The 17,250-nt window shown below is 39.0% G+C and overlaps 1 protein-coding gene across 3 annotated transcripts in view; it reads right to left on the reverse strand.

The window, feature by feature from the left end:
• Positions 1-546: 546 nt before the first annotated feature.
• Positions 547-17,250, reverse strand: part of SNX29 (sorting nexin 29) — a 101,658-nt gene continuing 84,954 nt past the window's right edge. For all 3 annotated transcript variants that reach the window (XM_059861210.1, XM_059861209.1, XM_059861211.1), the window contains one exon: positions 547-6,041. In XM_059861210.1, the coding sequence (XP_059717193.1) occupies positions 5,912-6,041 (130 nt within the window). In that variant the 3' untranslated portion in view covers positions 547-5,911. The remainder of the gene's footprint in view (positions 6,042-17,250) is intronic.

Below are 17,250 nucleotides of genomic sequence, written 5' to 3' on the forward strand. Positions count from 1 at the left end.
ACCAGCAGGTTATTCTGTGAGTATGAGGAAATCTACCAACACTTTATTTTTGTTAAACTACAGCTTTGTCTGCTGGAAATTGATTAAACTGATTAATTATCCTTCCTTTTTAAAGGAAGCATTATATGCATTTGATCTTCCTTTTTCCCATGATATGGAAGCACCCAGTTATGAGCTGGATATGAAGGTGCCAGTAATGACACAGTGATGAACTGGATCCGAATTGCCAACTGTATCATGGTGCAATAAAAGGAAATAAAACATTCAGATGTGGACTCAGAATGTAAAAATGCCAAACCCCACAAATGTGGTGGCATTGCCTGGCATTGTCTGCCTTCCTGTTTGAGTGATTTATCTAACATGATTATAAACTGAAATGTTTGAGATAACTTTCAATAAATACTACTTCTCCTGTGAAGAAATAAGACTTTAACAAAGTCTGTTATGTACATACATCATTCTAGAAACATTGAAAAAATGAACATATATCAAAGAAGCAATTAGAAAGCAGATGAATAGGACAAATAGGATATAGAAACACTCTACTTCAAAGAAAAGATGTTATTTTTTATTTTCTTCTTGGTAAAGTAGTGTATTTTAACTTGGTTACAATAAAATTACCACAGGATATTAAAAAAAAAACCAAGAAAGTATTTAGAAAATTTTATATATATACACATTTGCTTAAAAATTCTATTATGTAAACATTAGCATAGCAAGTTAAAATAATATTACAGTTTATTAATACTTAGGTGAATATTGTACATATATATGCCTAATTAATAATATCTTTTCTACAGTTTAATAGTAACAACAACAAAATATACCTCCCTTAGGTCAAGAAGGAAATTCAGCTCCTTCAGTTTCCAACAGGTTTGGTCCCAACTCCAAGACACTGAGTTCTGCATCTCAGTGTTAACTAAGAAGGTAAAGCACAGCCTTTCAGAACTGGATTTTCAACCACACTTACATTTTTATAATGTTTAGGGTCTTAAATGATTAATACTCCAAAAACCCACTTCTCACAGTTTAACTACTGTCATGGCAAGGAGATGGTTTCTGAAATCTTGTTAAAAGAACTCATTCCCCTACAAGGAAGTGCAATAAATTCTGTTTTGATGTGATAAAAAACAGTATTTTTTTTAAGTCCACTTATTTGCAGCAATTTGTAAATTTGGAAAAGTCATTCCTTTCTAAACATTTCAGTGCTGTTGTCTAGAATAAATTCATGCCATTATGAATTAAAAACTAAGCCATCATTATTGACTAGAAGTATGCTCTCATAATTTTTGTAGAAGGAATTTATAAATAATCTAAGTTCTCCATAATTGGATCATAAAAGTACAGTTAGTGTAGAGTGAGAAATAAATTGAAACGTACAGTGTCACACACTGTAGAACAAGTGGTTTATCTTCCATTCAAAATGTGAAACACAAGCAGGTTAATCAGTATTTTAAAATACATTTTGTATTTCATATAGATGTTTTCCTATAGTCAAGTGTTTCTTTGAATACAGAGTGCTGTGAAACTACCAAACTTCCAAAATAACAATCAAGTTCATATTCCATGTGATGCAGGGGCTGACTGAAATACCCTAACCAACAGAAAATGAAGGAGGGAAATCCTTTACTTTCTTGAATTGTTTAATCACTTTTCAGAAGTGACTCAAGATCCAGTTCAGAAGCATTACTGTTGTTTCCAAGGAGAAAAATGTGTTTGTGTGTGGAACAGGTTTCTTTTCATATATCCTAGAGTTCCAGCTGGAAGAGCCCAAGGCTGGAAGAGCCCAAGGCTGGTTCCAAGATTTGCAAGGGTGCATAGCAGCAGGATTTGGTCAAAAAGTGGGTTTTTTTCCTTTTAAACAGCTGTTCAACAGGTTTCTCACTGTAATTTCAAGCAGGTAACTGTATTTCTATCCACAGGTATATATTATCTGTTCCCAGAATTCAAGACATTGAATGAAAAATGTTTTGGGGTGGGGGGTTTTATCCTTTGAAATGGCATGAAACTTCTAGCAGAACTGAGATCCCTGCATTCTTTGAAGGAAAAATAATGACATCAATATCAGAAAGCACCAATTCTGGTAACAAAATACCAGGTTCTTAATCATTAATATGTCCTGGCAGAAGCATCATTAGTTCACTGGGGATTCACCAAGTCTCATTTATTATTAGCTTGCTGCTCTGAGTCAGTCAACCCCATTGTTAGAGGGTTTGTATTAATTAATTTGACAGCTACCATGTAGATATTATTCTGTACAATAAAACATGACTGTTACAAAGAAACACCCCACCTTAGCAATAGGTCACAATTTTGAGCCAGTAATCTTTAATACCACTCTGTTCTTTCTCTAAATGCTTGTATTAATTCAATGACAATGGTTTATGACTTGCAGTAGATTCTGTAAGGTAGCATAATTTGATTACAACTATCACATCAACAATATATTCCATTAAAAAGACTGGCTTTGAAATTATTATCTTCCTAAGAATATGTAACTTAATGGACACATCAATTTAAGCCTTCATAGCTACGTCAATATCCTGCCTCATATGAACCTTGGAGATTTATTACTATTATTATTATTATTGAGAACTTTGATTTAATTTGCAAAAGCCAAGTCAACACATTGCATTCTCTATAATGAATGAGAGAATCTCTAAATAAATGAGATTCTGAAAAACCACAGTCAGTCTGTGAATACTGATGGAGACATCTGCAAAAGCTGGAAGAGCTCTGCCTGCTCTCTGTTTCTTAGGGAAGGGTTCATGGTGCAGGTAACTGGACAGCAGCACTGCAGTAGAAGTTGGGCCACTTTTTTACAGTTCATTTTGAACTGTCACTAAAGGATGCAGAGGAGAAGCCCTGATCTAAAGACAAAGCAGGAATGAAATGCTAACAAGACCACAAATTGCTCTAGGCTGGCCCTACCAGCCAGGAACAGCTCCAGGGCCCAGTCTGCCCAGCCTGGGACTACAGCACTGGCCACTGGTGCCAGCAGGAAGGGTCAGTAATGAATTAATTAATAATTCATTAGTAATGAACCCAGCAGCTCATTGTGAGCTGCCCACTGAGCACAGACAGGGGCTGAAGAGCTGTGAGTCAGCCAAAGGAAGTTTAGAGCTGTACAGAAATTGTAACTGGATGGAATTGGGTGAACAGAATAAGCTGATAAAATCATTGCACTGGCAGAATCATTGTTACAGGAATTTCAGACGAATAATGGACCTACTTGGGATTCTAAATACCAACTGGCCAACTTTCTTCAAGAGGCTTTGCTGGTTCTGGTGAATGAAAGAAGTGGGATTTGTACCAGATATACAGGATTCTAAGACACAGCCTTTCAGAATGCCTTGAGGAGGTAAAAATTTGGGCATTCCTGTCAGTAGGCACCTATTGGCACTCCTGCAGGTACTGCAGGCTCCAACATAACCAGGGGTATAAAGTGGGAATGCCACCTTGTGAAGAAAGGCCTTCATTTGATTATTTGCTGGGATTTCAGCAGAGCTTTTGAAAGGATTAATAATGCACCCACGATGGTATCTCATATCACCAAGTGAACATTGTTTGCAGGCTGTCAGTAGCTGATACACAATTCAGCTGAAGTTAACAAAGAGCAATTTGTACATGGTAAACAAGTTTAGTATCCATATGTGATCTACACACATACTTTAAAAATGACAAGAAGCAAGATAATCAGGAATGAAATAATTTTAAGAGCCAAATGCAGATACAAAAAAGTCTCTTTAAACAACTAAAAAGAAATTCAGTCTGCAGTAAATGAAATTTCTTACCATTTGCAGTTTGCTGAATAAGTACTTGAATCTGTGAATTATTTCTTGAAACTGAATACAGCTTTATGTAACAGATACATCACAAAGGTTTCCACACAGTGTTTTCTTTCAAATTTACTTGCAATTCAGTGTTAGTATATGTGCCATATTTCTACCAAGTCTCCACTTTCTGAACAATGGGTTAAAATTGTTTCAAAGTGGGACCATAATTACAGCTACTTCTCTTTCCAACAAAGACAAGTTAAATCATCAGCAGTGCATCAGCCTGAATAGTTTGGAGAAGCTACTTAACTGCCAATCTACTCACTTTCCTTTCTTCTTAAGTGAGTGTCCCACTTTAACTAACACAAAACACCAACAGTAATTAATTTGTTAATGAACACACAGCAGTGAGCTCCCAGGCTGGCCTTTGGGCTTTTCTCTTTGTCTGTGTGGTAACTGACATCTCTTACTGACTGGGAAATATTGGTTCATTTCTGTGATGTGGTTTTACTACGTGGTATTTCCCCTACTGAAATTTCTGACCTGGAGAGTTAATCCCACTCCCCTCTGCCACATTTTGCTGTTGAGTGCAGTCTGGAAGTTCCATATTTCAGTGCTGGGAATCCAGCATGTGGGGCTCCTGCTCAGGCAGCGCTGGTGCCACTCCCTGTGGGTAACAAAGCCTTTCTCACCTGAGAGGTGCCACTAAACTGACCAGTGACCTGCCCGAACAGCACTCACTGCTCACAGCACAGAAGAACACAAGTTCCAGTTTGCTGGAGCTGTAGTAAAGCACCGAGGTACAAAATCTCTTATGAATCATCAGCTTGTTTTTTTCCTGGAGAATAATATAAGATGTGAAAATTTAATATAGTGAATGGATAGTAAAATGACAAGATACATCAATTTAAGTAATGTTATCCAAAAAAACTTCTGAGAGGAAAGATGTTCTTACATAAAGGAAAACTAGAACACAATTGATAGAAAATTTGAACATACACTGCTTAAACTTAATGAAGAGAAGAAGATAGCTAAAACATAATTAACTGCCTATGGCAGTGCAGCTAATGGATGCTGAACTGGATTCCAGTTAATCCAGGTCAGGACTTCCATCACTTGTAACAATTCTTGTCAATTTTTTTAGTTACTCTAACAGTAGTAGCATTATAAATTACTTTTCAATAAGAGGTGATGGGTAACAGGCACTTTCATTACAGGCAATTTTTAAGTATCACCATGTGAAGGGTATTACAAAATCAGATTAAGAATTCCACCCTGCCCTGTTAATGATGGACTGTTCTGTAACATAAGCAACAAATTATTAACAAAATATAATCCAAGACTTAAAAGCAATGTTTTGTACCACACTAATTTTGTGTATCCTTGTGGTGGTTTGTAGAAATGAATAATATTGCACCTGCCTTACAGCAAGACTGAAATTTCACTAGAAATAATTACATTCTCTGATTTTAAAGAATTACTTCCCACAGATGAATGCTATTGAGAATATCTATCTAGAAATGTACAAAAGCTATTTTTCCACATGTAATGTTTTTCTCATCATCTACATTGTGAAGTTTTTTAAAAACCTTTGTGAATCAGAGGTTGACAATAAAAAAAAAAAAAAAAAACAAGACAACCCAGTCTTTCTATTTACAAAAGCCAATAAATTAGTGAGGTTCTTTTAAGCACATCCTTCTGACATATTAAGCAGTGATAATCATAAAGGTTCTTCTAAGGAGAAAAAAAATTGTCTTGACATGAAGCCCATGTCTCTCTGGAACAGAAAACTGTACATGGAAAAGGGACAACATAACGCAAACAAGGAATTCATTGTGACAGAAGGACTTCAGAGGAACAAAGGAGAATTTGTGCAGTGCAGCTTTACAAAACAAAGGAAACGCCGATCAGTTTGCTGAGCTCTGGTGAAGAGCCCTCGTATTCTTTGAGAAAGTGATTACTGCCTTCCAAAGTAGTTAATCAGGATATGACCCTTGGTAATGAATGTCTCTTTTCAGGATTTAAGTTGATGCAGCTGTAGTCTCTTCAGCAGCTTAAATTATAAATATAGGCAAGGAAGGAATCACAGAACAACTCAAAGTAGGTGCTGCCCATGGTGACACCTGTGCTCAGGGTCAGAGGTCCCCGCTCTGAGGCTCCAGGCTCCGGGGCTCCCGTGGGTGGCTGCGGGACAGTTTGGGGAAGCGGGTGCTCACTCTGGAGCGATTGCTTTTGCTCACTGCTTCTCCAGAGGGTGGGATATCACTAGGGAGACAAAAAATAAACACAGAACAGCTCATTTATGTTCTATGTAAATTGTCGTGTAGTTACTTTCAACATGAAAAAAGCAGATGTTATGAGAGCCTGGCACATGACTGCGAAGTACAGCACACATCTTCAACACCACGGAATTGCATTCTTTCTACTGGTGTCTCAAGTGTGAATTACAAAATGGGCTCTTTCAGAAATGAGAACTAGTAGAACTTTCAATACTTTATGGAAGACTGCAAGTTACAGGATAAAAGCGGATCTCTATGAGTTGCAGATCAGAAATGGTGGGAAAAGCATTTTGAAGTGATAACAGTACAAGCAAAATAGATGAGCTTGGATGATGCTCAATTAACAATCCTCTAATCATGGATGGATGTATCATTACATGATGAAGTACATTGGTAATACATCCCTGAATTCTTCAGTCTCTCCTGACCCACAACAGACTACAGTCTTACATGAATGAGCCTTTTGCAAAAGACTCTGAGAAGAAGTACATTAAGTTCAAAAACAAGCAGGAACAGAAAAGCTTACCTAGGTGACATTCAGGCTATAGACTCCTCGGAAAACTACAGTATAAAGGGATAACATTGTACTTTTGCCATTCTTTTACACGACTCCACATGGTTTTTAATTAAACTACTTACACACAGATCAATAAATAAAACTAAGTTTTGCATTTAGCAACACAGCAAAGCAATAAAAATACACAGCATACAAAGCCAAGCTTATTTTCCTAAGTGAAAAACCCCAACTTTACAATATCTGTCTTCAGACTGTGATAACAAGTCCAGAAAGGAGAAGCTGCTCATCTGCACTTCTGGCCATGTTAAACAAACACAGACATATTTTAAAACAATCCCCAAAGTTCTCTGTGCAGTTGCTTTTCCTGCAGAGTGACCTTTCTCACACACAGGTCAGTCCCTCCTGCCAGAGCCACAGGCACACCCAGGCCCCACTGAGGCCTTTGGAGCACCCACATGGGAGAGATGTCAGCAAAGCAAAAGCCTTTAACAAGAACTGGAAAATTCACTTGCAGGCAGCAGAGCACTTCTGCAAGGAAGGGCAGCAGTCCTGCCCTGCCTTTGGCTTCAGAACTACAGTGCACACACAGCTGCCCCCACAAAGGGAAGAGAAAAAAACAGTATGGAAAAGTTATGTTCAGTTCAGGTGCTTAGCAACAGGAAATAAAGTTTTGTGGGGCTTTTTAATGGCAGAGTATTTAACTGGTCTAAATTTCTAAGCAGAAAACTCTGAAATAGCTTTAGTTAAAATAATAAAGGATTTTCCTAAATCAAGATTCACCACATTCCTATTAAAGTATTCAGTCTTCCAAGGTAACTAAGAATTTCTTTGTGTGAAAAAATGCATAAAAGACCTGTGGCATACCTCCTCCTCTTCTTCAATAACCAGATTAATACGTTAGATCTTTAATTCCTTATTTTCCTTGTCACTAAAATAAAAAGTCTAAAATTTAATTTAGCCTATGTTATTAATTCTTGGTAGCCAAGGATAATTGGACTTCCAAATGTGGCCCTACAAGTTCTTACTCTGAAACTCAGCAATGCTATCTAAGTTGCTGTAGAGAATTCTGATCATGTGAATCCAATTTCAGCTGTGCTCATTACCATGGATTTCTTTTAGTAACATGAATATTATTACTCATTATTTTTATCCTATTTATAAAATTGAGCAATGCAGTGTTGATACTGTAATGCTTGTAAAAGAGAGCATGTGACATTGACTTCAGAAGGTTGTGATTTTGTTTCAAGATATGTATTTTTCAGAACATGTAAACATAAAATAATCTAAACATCAAACATATAATGGAATAAAATTAAATGTTCACCTCATTGGGCTTTGCTCAGTCTAAAGTAGGTGAATTCAGCAGCACAGTGGCCACTGCTGAGAGAGGTCTGGCTGTCTGAGGCACACGGGGATCCCTGGCAGGTACAAGGAGGTTTACCTTGCAGCAGAGAGCACGAGTGGAATGCAATTACTGTAATTTGGTGATTGCTTTATGGAAAGCACATTTTAATGCACAAGCTCCTCCTGCTGGCATGTCCCCAAAACGACATCAGTGCCAACCCAATGGAGCAAAGCTATTCAGAGGGAAAAGGGCAAAAGGGGCAGAAGGAGTTCCCCTAAAATGCAGAGAGATGAATTAATTCCAGTCTGGCAGGGCTGAGGTAATCAGGTCATTTAGGGTAATTACATGAACACAAATGTCTGTGAGCAAAGGACAGAAACTGCAAGTAATTCTGCTAATTTAAATGATGCTACTCCACAAGATGATATATCTAATAACTAAATTAGAGATTAATTTATCTTAAATGTCTTAGCTAATTTTTATAATGACAATCTAAGACACATCATTACCTAATGTAGGTTTACAGAAATCAATGTATATCTGAGGAATTACAGCTTCATGCATCCAGCATGGAAAGAAAACTGGAGCGGAAATTGAATTGATCAACTTCCATGGAAACAGATCTTCTATGGGGGAAAAGTTTCAAGTATTAAAAGAGCCATAAATTTAAGAGTCTTTCAGCCCCCTTTTCATCCTCCCTTTTTCCAAACCTGATGGGAGAACCACCCATCTCACTTGCCTGCTTCAGCTCTGGCTTTCTCGCCAAAATGACCAACCCACAACACATGGTAGGCAAGTAGGAGGGAAAGAGTCATCTCCCCTCTGTTCTGTCTCCTGTTCTTAGATTTAATAATTTAGTTCTGGCCTAGAGGCAGAACAATACCTGTACAGTCTATGGCAGGAACCAAGACACTTTCTAAATGTATTGACAGTTCAACTGGTCAAATATTCCACAAACTCTGGGGCAGAAGCATGAAGACCTTAATGCAATTCTGTCTGTATTTCTGGCAAACGCACATGAAGATGGAATTGAGACAAATCTTTTTTCCACCCAGTGTTTGGGATGAAGAAGGAAGCATAAGCTGTTACCTACAAGGTTTGCAAATCCTCTCATTTGTCACACTCAGCAAAAACAGTCCCTAGGTTAGTTTGGGGTGCTGAGTTAGCCTCTAGTTGATTGTTTTACTCAGATTAAAATACAAATTCAAAATACCTAAATCTAAACCAGGGAGTAGCTGTGCTGCAGTAACTCTCCCAGCCCTGCTCCCCCAATCCCTGAGGTAAGTTCACAATTTATCTAAGCCTACACCTGTCCCAGTTACACCTGCTTGGCTTTAAAAAAACATTCTGCTTTTCATTCTGTTCCTTCTGAGCCACAGAAGCCTTAGCAGGGTCCAGGCAGAGAGGCTTGCCAGGCACTGCCCTGTTCAGCAGTGGAATGTCCACATATTAAAGGCTCAAGTTCTTTTCTACATTCTCACCTTGGCCCATTCCGAAGAAAAAAGCAACCTGCTGAGGCAATCAATTCCTCCTTCCCACGGGGCCATTGTTTAGCTTTTAAGCATTCCTGATTGATCTGCCCAGCGTTTGTTTGGCAAACGATTCAGTTTCATTGATTTTGTCTTGGTGTCAAGTTCTGCCTGAGGTGCATCTATAGAAAATAGCTTAAAATAACCGGTCCTTTTCATCAGCTGCTGGTTTATTCATACCTTTGATTTATTGCTCTCCCTGTATCCAAATGCAAACTCTGTTTTGTGGGGTTTTCTTTACATACTCAGTACATGGAACTGCAGCATTCTCTTGGCTGATGTTGTGAACGTTTACATGAAGAAATTTATTTCCCATCTCAATGCCTATTCTTCAGGATGAAATTACAGAGAGAAGTTTCTGATAAAAATAGTATAACATCTGCACTTGGAGATACTTTTGTATCAGCCAGAGATCAGAATAAGCACATGCTGGGAGTGTAGCAAAGCTCAGGATCAGGCATTTCATGTACCTATCTATAGACCTATCTCACACGTAAATGCCTCTCTAGAGACATTCATAATTCTAGTTTTACTTCAGTTATGTTAAATACCTCATGAAAAAAGGCATTCACTGCCAGGTAAATTTGGTGACTTCTGCCAGCTTCTTGTGTTATTAATTCTTTGTTAGTCATTATAATAATCTAATTCTGGTAATAACCTCAACACTTAATGTGGTGCTCAGGCAGGCAGCTCCTCAGAAAGGTCCTGTTAAGCAAGCCCATATCAGGAAATCCTTATTAGACAACTGAGAACTAATTCTGACTTGACAATGCAACATATCTCAGCACCTTCTGCCAATGAAAATCAGATAAGACACCTGTTTAGTGGCATTATTCACTAAGAATTCACCAAATCATTTCACATACTGTATTAACTCCTGCTTTGCAGTCAACTGGGTAAAATCCTAGTTTCCAGTTGGTGAAGTGTAAAAATAATTGGAGACATTTCCTGCCCCTGCTCCCAATTTTATAGAAATTAAATATAATTATAAATGAGAAACTGTGATCTTCATTTATTAATACAAATGTCTGATTTGGAGTCCATTGTATTAATACAAATGTCTGGTTTAAAGAGTCTGTTATTAACAGAAGAGACAGAAAGACAATCCCTCTATAGCACACTTCAACACTGAAAATCCTGAAGACACTATTACAGCAAAGTTGTCAGGTTACAAACTGAATAATCATTTCCTATCAAGATGAGATCTAAAATGAAATTTCAAGAAATGAAAAGCATTAATTCTAATACTCTGTCCAACCATTTGGTTAGTGTACAGCTCCCTCTACTTCTACATACACACTTCTCCATTCATGACATATTTGATCTCTTCTTGCAGTGAAATAATGACACCTAATCATGTTTCTATTTGTTACAATTCAAATTACCCTGACTTGAACATTCACATGCTACAATTCAGTTTCCATAACAGCATGAAGACTTTCTTCATCAACATCTGCACTGTTTTTGAATTTTCCTGTAAACCATGATACTGTACATGACTCTCACAACACGTATTTCCCCACTAACTTCATTTTGAAGTTGGCATACTGAGATGGTTACTGTATCTAACAGTTCTATAACTGAATAATATCTCTGTTATACACTCATTCAGGAAAGGCTCAGAACCCTGCAAAGGTGACCTTTCATCAGTTTCTATCTAAGGAATACTTCTACTTAATACTCTCATTCCTTGGCTTTCCACTGCACAATGACCTCTGCATTTGGGAAGGGTTACTCTCCAGGTTTTGTGATGCCCCACACAGAATAAGGCAATGCATGAACAATGTGCTCTGGCAAACAACCCCTGCCCAGCTAACTAGGAAGACAGAGACCACTACACACATATTTACATTTATTTATAACTTATATATTTGTTGTTTGTATTCCTGTGCTTAGTTGAAAGGCAGGAAGTTTGGCTGTCCCATCCATTTCCATCTGGAAATCACCAACATTCAGCTCTACTCATTCTCCTCCTGTCAGGGGTGGCTCTGTGTGAGCAGCACATCCACCACCCCCATTTTGAAATCCTCAAAAGGGGATTTCATGAACAAGTGGTTCAGAAGCAGAACATGATCCAGGGTTGTTTATGTAATAACAAAAGGTCAGATTTGCTTTCAGAAGAACAGTGTTCAGTTCCTGGATTTGAGGTTTCCTGCTAGTAAGTAATTATCTTTAGGGAAAGCACAGACAACTAGAATACATTGTTATTGAAAATATTGAGGAAACTGAAGACAGAAGATGTGCATTAGGATTCACAATGCATCACATACATGAAAATAAACTACAAGTTCTGTTTGGCAAGCAGCAATTTCCACATGCTGAGGCAGCAGTGCATTACAGCGACCAGGCAGGCACTTCCTCCCCCATCTTCACAAACTGTTTGCACACAATGGTTTTGACATGGAGGGCAGAGAAATTTAATTACCAAATTAGCTTTTAAACAGCATATAATCAATACAATTGGCATTGGGCATAAGAACAAAGTTGACAGCAAATGCCTTCTCAGACACCAGGACACAAATAAAGCCAGTAAAAGCAGTTAAGTATTAACACCCCTGAGCTCTCCACATCTAGTTTACACAGCACACAAAATGAAAAAAATTAATCATGTTTCATGCCAAGCACTGGGAGGGGGAAAAAAAAATCTATCATCTTCTCCAATTTGCTTAATTTTGCCAGTATCACAGAGAGGAAAAATCTGAAAGTTTAAAATATTTCTTCTTATCTGTTCATCCCTATCATCTACCTGATCCTGAGCTCACTGATGTACTGAGACTAATGGCAGTAAAAAACTTGGTGCATACTCCTGCCTTACTTTACCACCTCAGGCTTTTAGCCTTCAACACCCCCTCGTTTCAGCGCCTGGGAAGAGCACCAGCTACCAGCCTCCTGGTTTTCCATGGGCTCAGGAGCAAACAGCTCCTGGTGCTGCAGCTCTGACTGGGCCCTGGCTCTGCTGGAGCCAGAGGCAGCTGGCTGCTGTTGTCCCTGCTGAGGAGCTCTGTCCCTCCACTGTCCCCGACTCATCTTTGATTCAAATTCAGCCAGGCAGGAATATCTGCCCCAAAGCACTGCCAGGGGCAGCTTTCAGGGAGTCTAAACAGTCTCCAAAAGAATAATGTGCTCTTTGCTTGGGTTTTGCCAGTAAACTGCCCATCACAAAAACCTGCACAAACAATTACCATCATTCTTTTATTTTTAAGGACAAGCCCCTTCTTTTAAAATTACCATGGAAGCAAATGGAATGATAAAGAAAAGTTGTGATCAAAACATGTTGTTTTGATCTTCCAAGGAAGTGCTTCAGTTTTAATTGCTCCATCAAGTTAAGAGGTATCAGCTGCTTCTCTGAAGTATCTTCATTTCTCATGAAGATTACACATGACATTAACGTGTGCAAAGGCAGGAGAGAGCTGATGTGACCATTCTCAGAGCCAGAGCCAGATTTGAATCAATGTCACAATAACAGCTATGAATATAAAAAATGAACAAACTTAAGAAACTGCTCCAGGAATCATAATCATAACTTTTCTGGAAAATATGGTGACAACAATCACATGAACACTGCTCTACAGCAATCATTCTTTCTGGGTTTTCTTTCTTAAATACTAAGAGCATGTTAGTGCATTCCAGCCATAAGCTTGATACTAGTAGTGATGCATGACCTAAAAACCTCAAAAATATAGGCCACAATCTCAACCCCTGGGAGCCTTTAAATTATTCTTCATTTTAGCCCCTTATTTAGTTTTCCTAAGATAAAAAAAGAAATTCCCACTGACTTGGATAAGTCCACAGAAAATAGTACATCTGCACCTGGCAACATAATGACAGGGTTGAGACTTGGTACAGTGGAATTAGATCTGTGCTCTCTAAATAAACAAAAGTAATCAAGATGGGGAAATATGTAAATAAATGAGTACCATCAACAGACTAACAAGGGAAATGCTGACTTTGTTCTTGGTAATGAAGACAGGAACTAATGTTTACATTTAATCCAAGACAGAAAGGGAAGCTTATGGAAGAATGACACTGCCTAGTAAATGACTACAGGAGCCAGCTTGGGATGCAACAATCCTGATGGATTAGACAGAAACTAAACAAGCATCAGGCTGGCCAGCAAAAAGGTGACCACAGTAATCAGCAACCAAAATCACATTTTCTGTTTAATCATATTTTAATTATTTTCTCTGCAAAATGAAAATGTCTGTGATAAATGCAGCTCATCCTTTTTTTTTATTATTACTCCAAATTAGGTTAACAGGCAGCAAAATTTGCTACTGACTCCAATGGGAGTTCAATGCACAGTGCATTGCTGGCCAGGAGCTCCAGAAATTTGGGGTCAGGTGTCATTAGATTCAGAGCCTTTAAAAAGTGTATCATGTTGGTCCCTCTATAACTCTGAACTTTCCCAAAGAGTTCAAAATAAAAAGAAGATTTGCAATAATATTTGCCAAAATAATAGAGAAGAATCAATTTAGGACAGCAGTGAGCAGCCATGGCTGTCTCACTGCTGGCAGCCACTGCAGTGTAGCTCCAGGGCTGGAGTGACATTCCTGGCAGCTGCTGAACCTTCTCAGTTCCAGCTCCTGGAGAAGCCTGGAAATGGCTGCTGCTGCCCAAAGAATCTGCTTCTGGAGTTTTGTCCCAGAAGAAAGCTATCAAAGGATCACAGGATGACAAGACAGGCACTTTTCTCATTACCTATGAAATCCCTCTCTTGTTTCTTTGAGTTTTGTGGCTTTTGGCCACATGAAGATTTTGCTGTTAGGAAGAACAGTCAGCTTTGACAGAGAACATCTTATGGCTCCAAGTACATTTTGAATTAAACAGTGGCTCTCTTTCCCTGGTTTGGCAGCTCAGTGAAGCCCCTGTGTCACTGGTCAGTGGCACAGGTGCTCGTGCCCAGTACCAGGCTGTGAGATGGTGCAGAACTTGATCTCTGTTGGGGTAGCTCTGCTTTGCCAGCAGGAGAACAGCCCCAGCAGACAGGAGGGGAGGTGTGTGCCTGCAGCTCCCCTGCAGGGCTGCTGTGCTGGCCTGAACAGCAGAAGGGCTCTTTGTGCCCTGCACAGGTGACACACAGAACCTGAGTGCAGTGACAGCTCCACAGTCAGACAGGAACCCTTCTCATCTTATCCCTGCCCTGTGCTCAGCAAAGCTGGGCACTGGATTTTCTTGGAGTCTTCAGGATTTAGATGCATTTTGACTCAGCTGCAGCACTAACAGTAACAGTATGATAAAATATTCAGTCTGCAAACCAATGCCATTTTCTCTCCCTTTGGTCATACCTGACTATTCTCAATAGCTGATGCTTTAGGATTTATCTCTTTTATTATGCAGGAGCCTTCCACTGAAAGATTTCTAACAGAGTCCGAGATTTAGAGCTGTTCAGTGTATAGATATGATTTACCAGATTTACTGTATTAAAACAAATAAATTAAATCTCTTATAAAGAATTAATTTATGAGTCCTTAAGAATAAGAATAAAATTTGAGAAACAAGATTTCAGAAGTCAGATAGACATAGAAGAGCAAGAAATGGACTCTGCTGTTTGCAAGGCCCATGTTTCTAACTTTCAGACCCAAAGATTAGCAGGTCTCTTTTTAACACATGACTTTTACTAAACTCTTTAAGTGTAATTGTGTTACACTTCTAAAATCTTAAACTAAAAATAAACCTTCATACTGCTGTTGGTAATCAAACTGTGAAGCACTGTGTAATTAATATGTGAAGATTTGAAGAAAAATGCCTTTGGTCTGCTCTTGGAGATGGTGACCCCAGCCATCCCAGTACAAATCCTTCCTGGAATTTCTGTTTAAAATCAGGTTTTTTGAGCAAGAGGAAGCTGAAGAAGGCTGTTTAGTGATAAAGCAGATCTGCATTAGGAAATGAGCAGCTGGTGTGCTCCATCCTCCCAGAGCAGCAGAGCCTGATGTCAGAGTGAGGCTGTAAATTTGTGAAGCTCTCTCTGGGTGCTGTCCCTGGGCCATGCAGGGCCAGGGGTGGAAGCACAGACAGGATGGATTTCTGAGCCATCCCTGCTGCTGCACACAGACCAGCAGTGGCTCAGGATGCTGCCACTGCTGTTCTGCACAGACCTCAAGAGTTCAGGTCATTTGGCATTTCTGAACTGACATTTGGCCTCATTTGTATCTACAGAGGATCTATCTGGAGACCTCTGAAACAGTCTAAAGTAAAAAAAAAACCAGCCAAAACCACTTTCGTTACCCATTGGTTAATGATGTGAAGGGCTGTGGCAGGAAAGGAAGGCTGCATACTATGAATTTTTTGTTATTAATAGACAAGTACCTCTAATTACATCAAGTTATTCTAGGTTATTTCAGTTAACTGTTCATGGATTCTGCTACCACCACACAAGTACCAAACATATTAAAAATATACCACAAAAATAGCATCTGTGATACAACAGAATTGAATGGATTATGTTTACAGCTGGCAGATAAGCAAAACCAAGGAACAAAGCTTCTGTAGGATGTTTTGAATTTCAGTGATGGCCTGTAGCTAATTCCTGCTGTTTTAACAGGAAAAACTGATGGCTGCTGCAATATTTTTCAATACAAGTTCAAATAAGGAAAAGAAATAACCCACCTCCTTTTGAAAAACTGTGCAGTTGGGCATAAACAAGCTTGTTATGGTCTGGATTAAAGCCAAGTACATGCACAAGTACAAAGATACCTCCCTTATGAAGATTATTTGTTTTACTATTTGAAGGGATGCATCCATTTATCCATTACTGTCAGTGGTGCACAGAAAGGAGCATGAATAAGCACTAGTAGACTGCAATATAAGATGTATAAACAGATTGCTCTAAACCACAGTTTCATGAGTATTCCTTACTGCTTCATATGCTAAGAGAAAGGAATAAAGTTTATTTTCCATCCTCAGAATAGCCTCTTTCATTCCACAAAATCTCTTCCACTGTGGAAAAGTAATTAAACTTAATCTTTGGTTTTATTCCCAGTGAAATAAGCATTACAGAATAATTTTTCTTGCAATACTCCAAGTCTAACAGTTACATGAAGAGGAAAAAAAAGTCATGTTGTTTCATTAGCAAATTATTTTTTAAAAAATCATTCTACTAATTCTGCCATTCAAGCAATTATGTAAAATTTACATATGGGAATACATTTGCACACACTCATTCTGATGTAAAGAACAGTGTATTTTGAATAATTATTCCCCTTTTTTCCCCTGCATAACAGATTTCTCAAGGGCAATTGCTCTGAGATATTGACATTTCAGGGGATCTGGAGCAAACATCATAAACTCAAGTCTGAGAGCTCAGCTGGCAATACCTCTGACAATGCATTACAGAAATCCACCATGCCAGAACTGTTTGCAAATGCCATCCTGTGCCAAAAGTGTTTGCAGATGTCACAGAGAACCACCCAACATGAAAAAGGCCCTTGGCAGAGCAGCTCCTGGTGCACCAAGGCCTGATGTGCAGGGGGCAAACAGCAGCAGTGCCCACTGGGACAGTCACCAGGCAGGGACTTACAGGGGCCATTCGTTGTTTTTCTGCACCAGAAACCTTGGAAATGCCACTTTGCATTTCTCAGAGTGTCAGAAAGGCAGTTTGGTGACACAGCAAAGGCTGTTTGGGAACTGAAGAGAGAGCAGTGCTCTGTGGCCTGACCAGAAGGAGACAGAGCCACCCTGGTAAGTCACAGAGCTCAGACCCTGCTTCCCAAACAACAAAGCCCCTAAATCTGCTCTCCCTGGAGGGGCTGCCTTTGGCATCCAATGCACACATGCTGGTCTGGGAATTCTACTCTCCCACATTTTA

Source organism: Haemorhous mexicanus, chromosome 17, assembly GCF_027477595.1.
Source record: "Haemorhous mexicanus isolate bHaeMex1 chromosome 17, bHaeMex1.pri, whole genome shotgun sequence".
Taxonomy (NCBI): Eukaryota; Metazoa; Chordata; class Aves; order Passeriformes; family Fringillidae; genus Haemorhous; species Haemorhous mexicanus.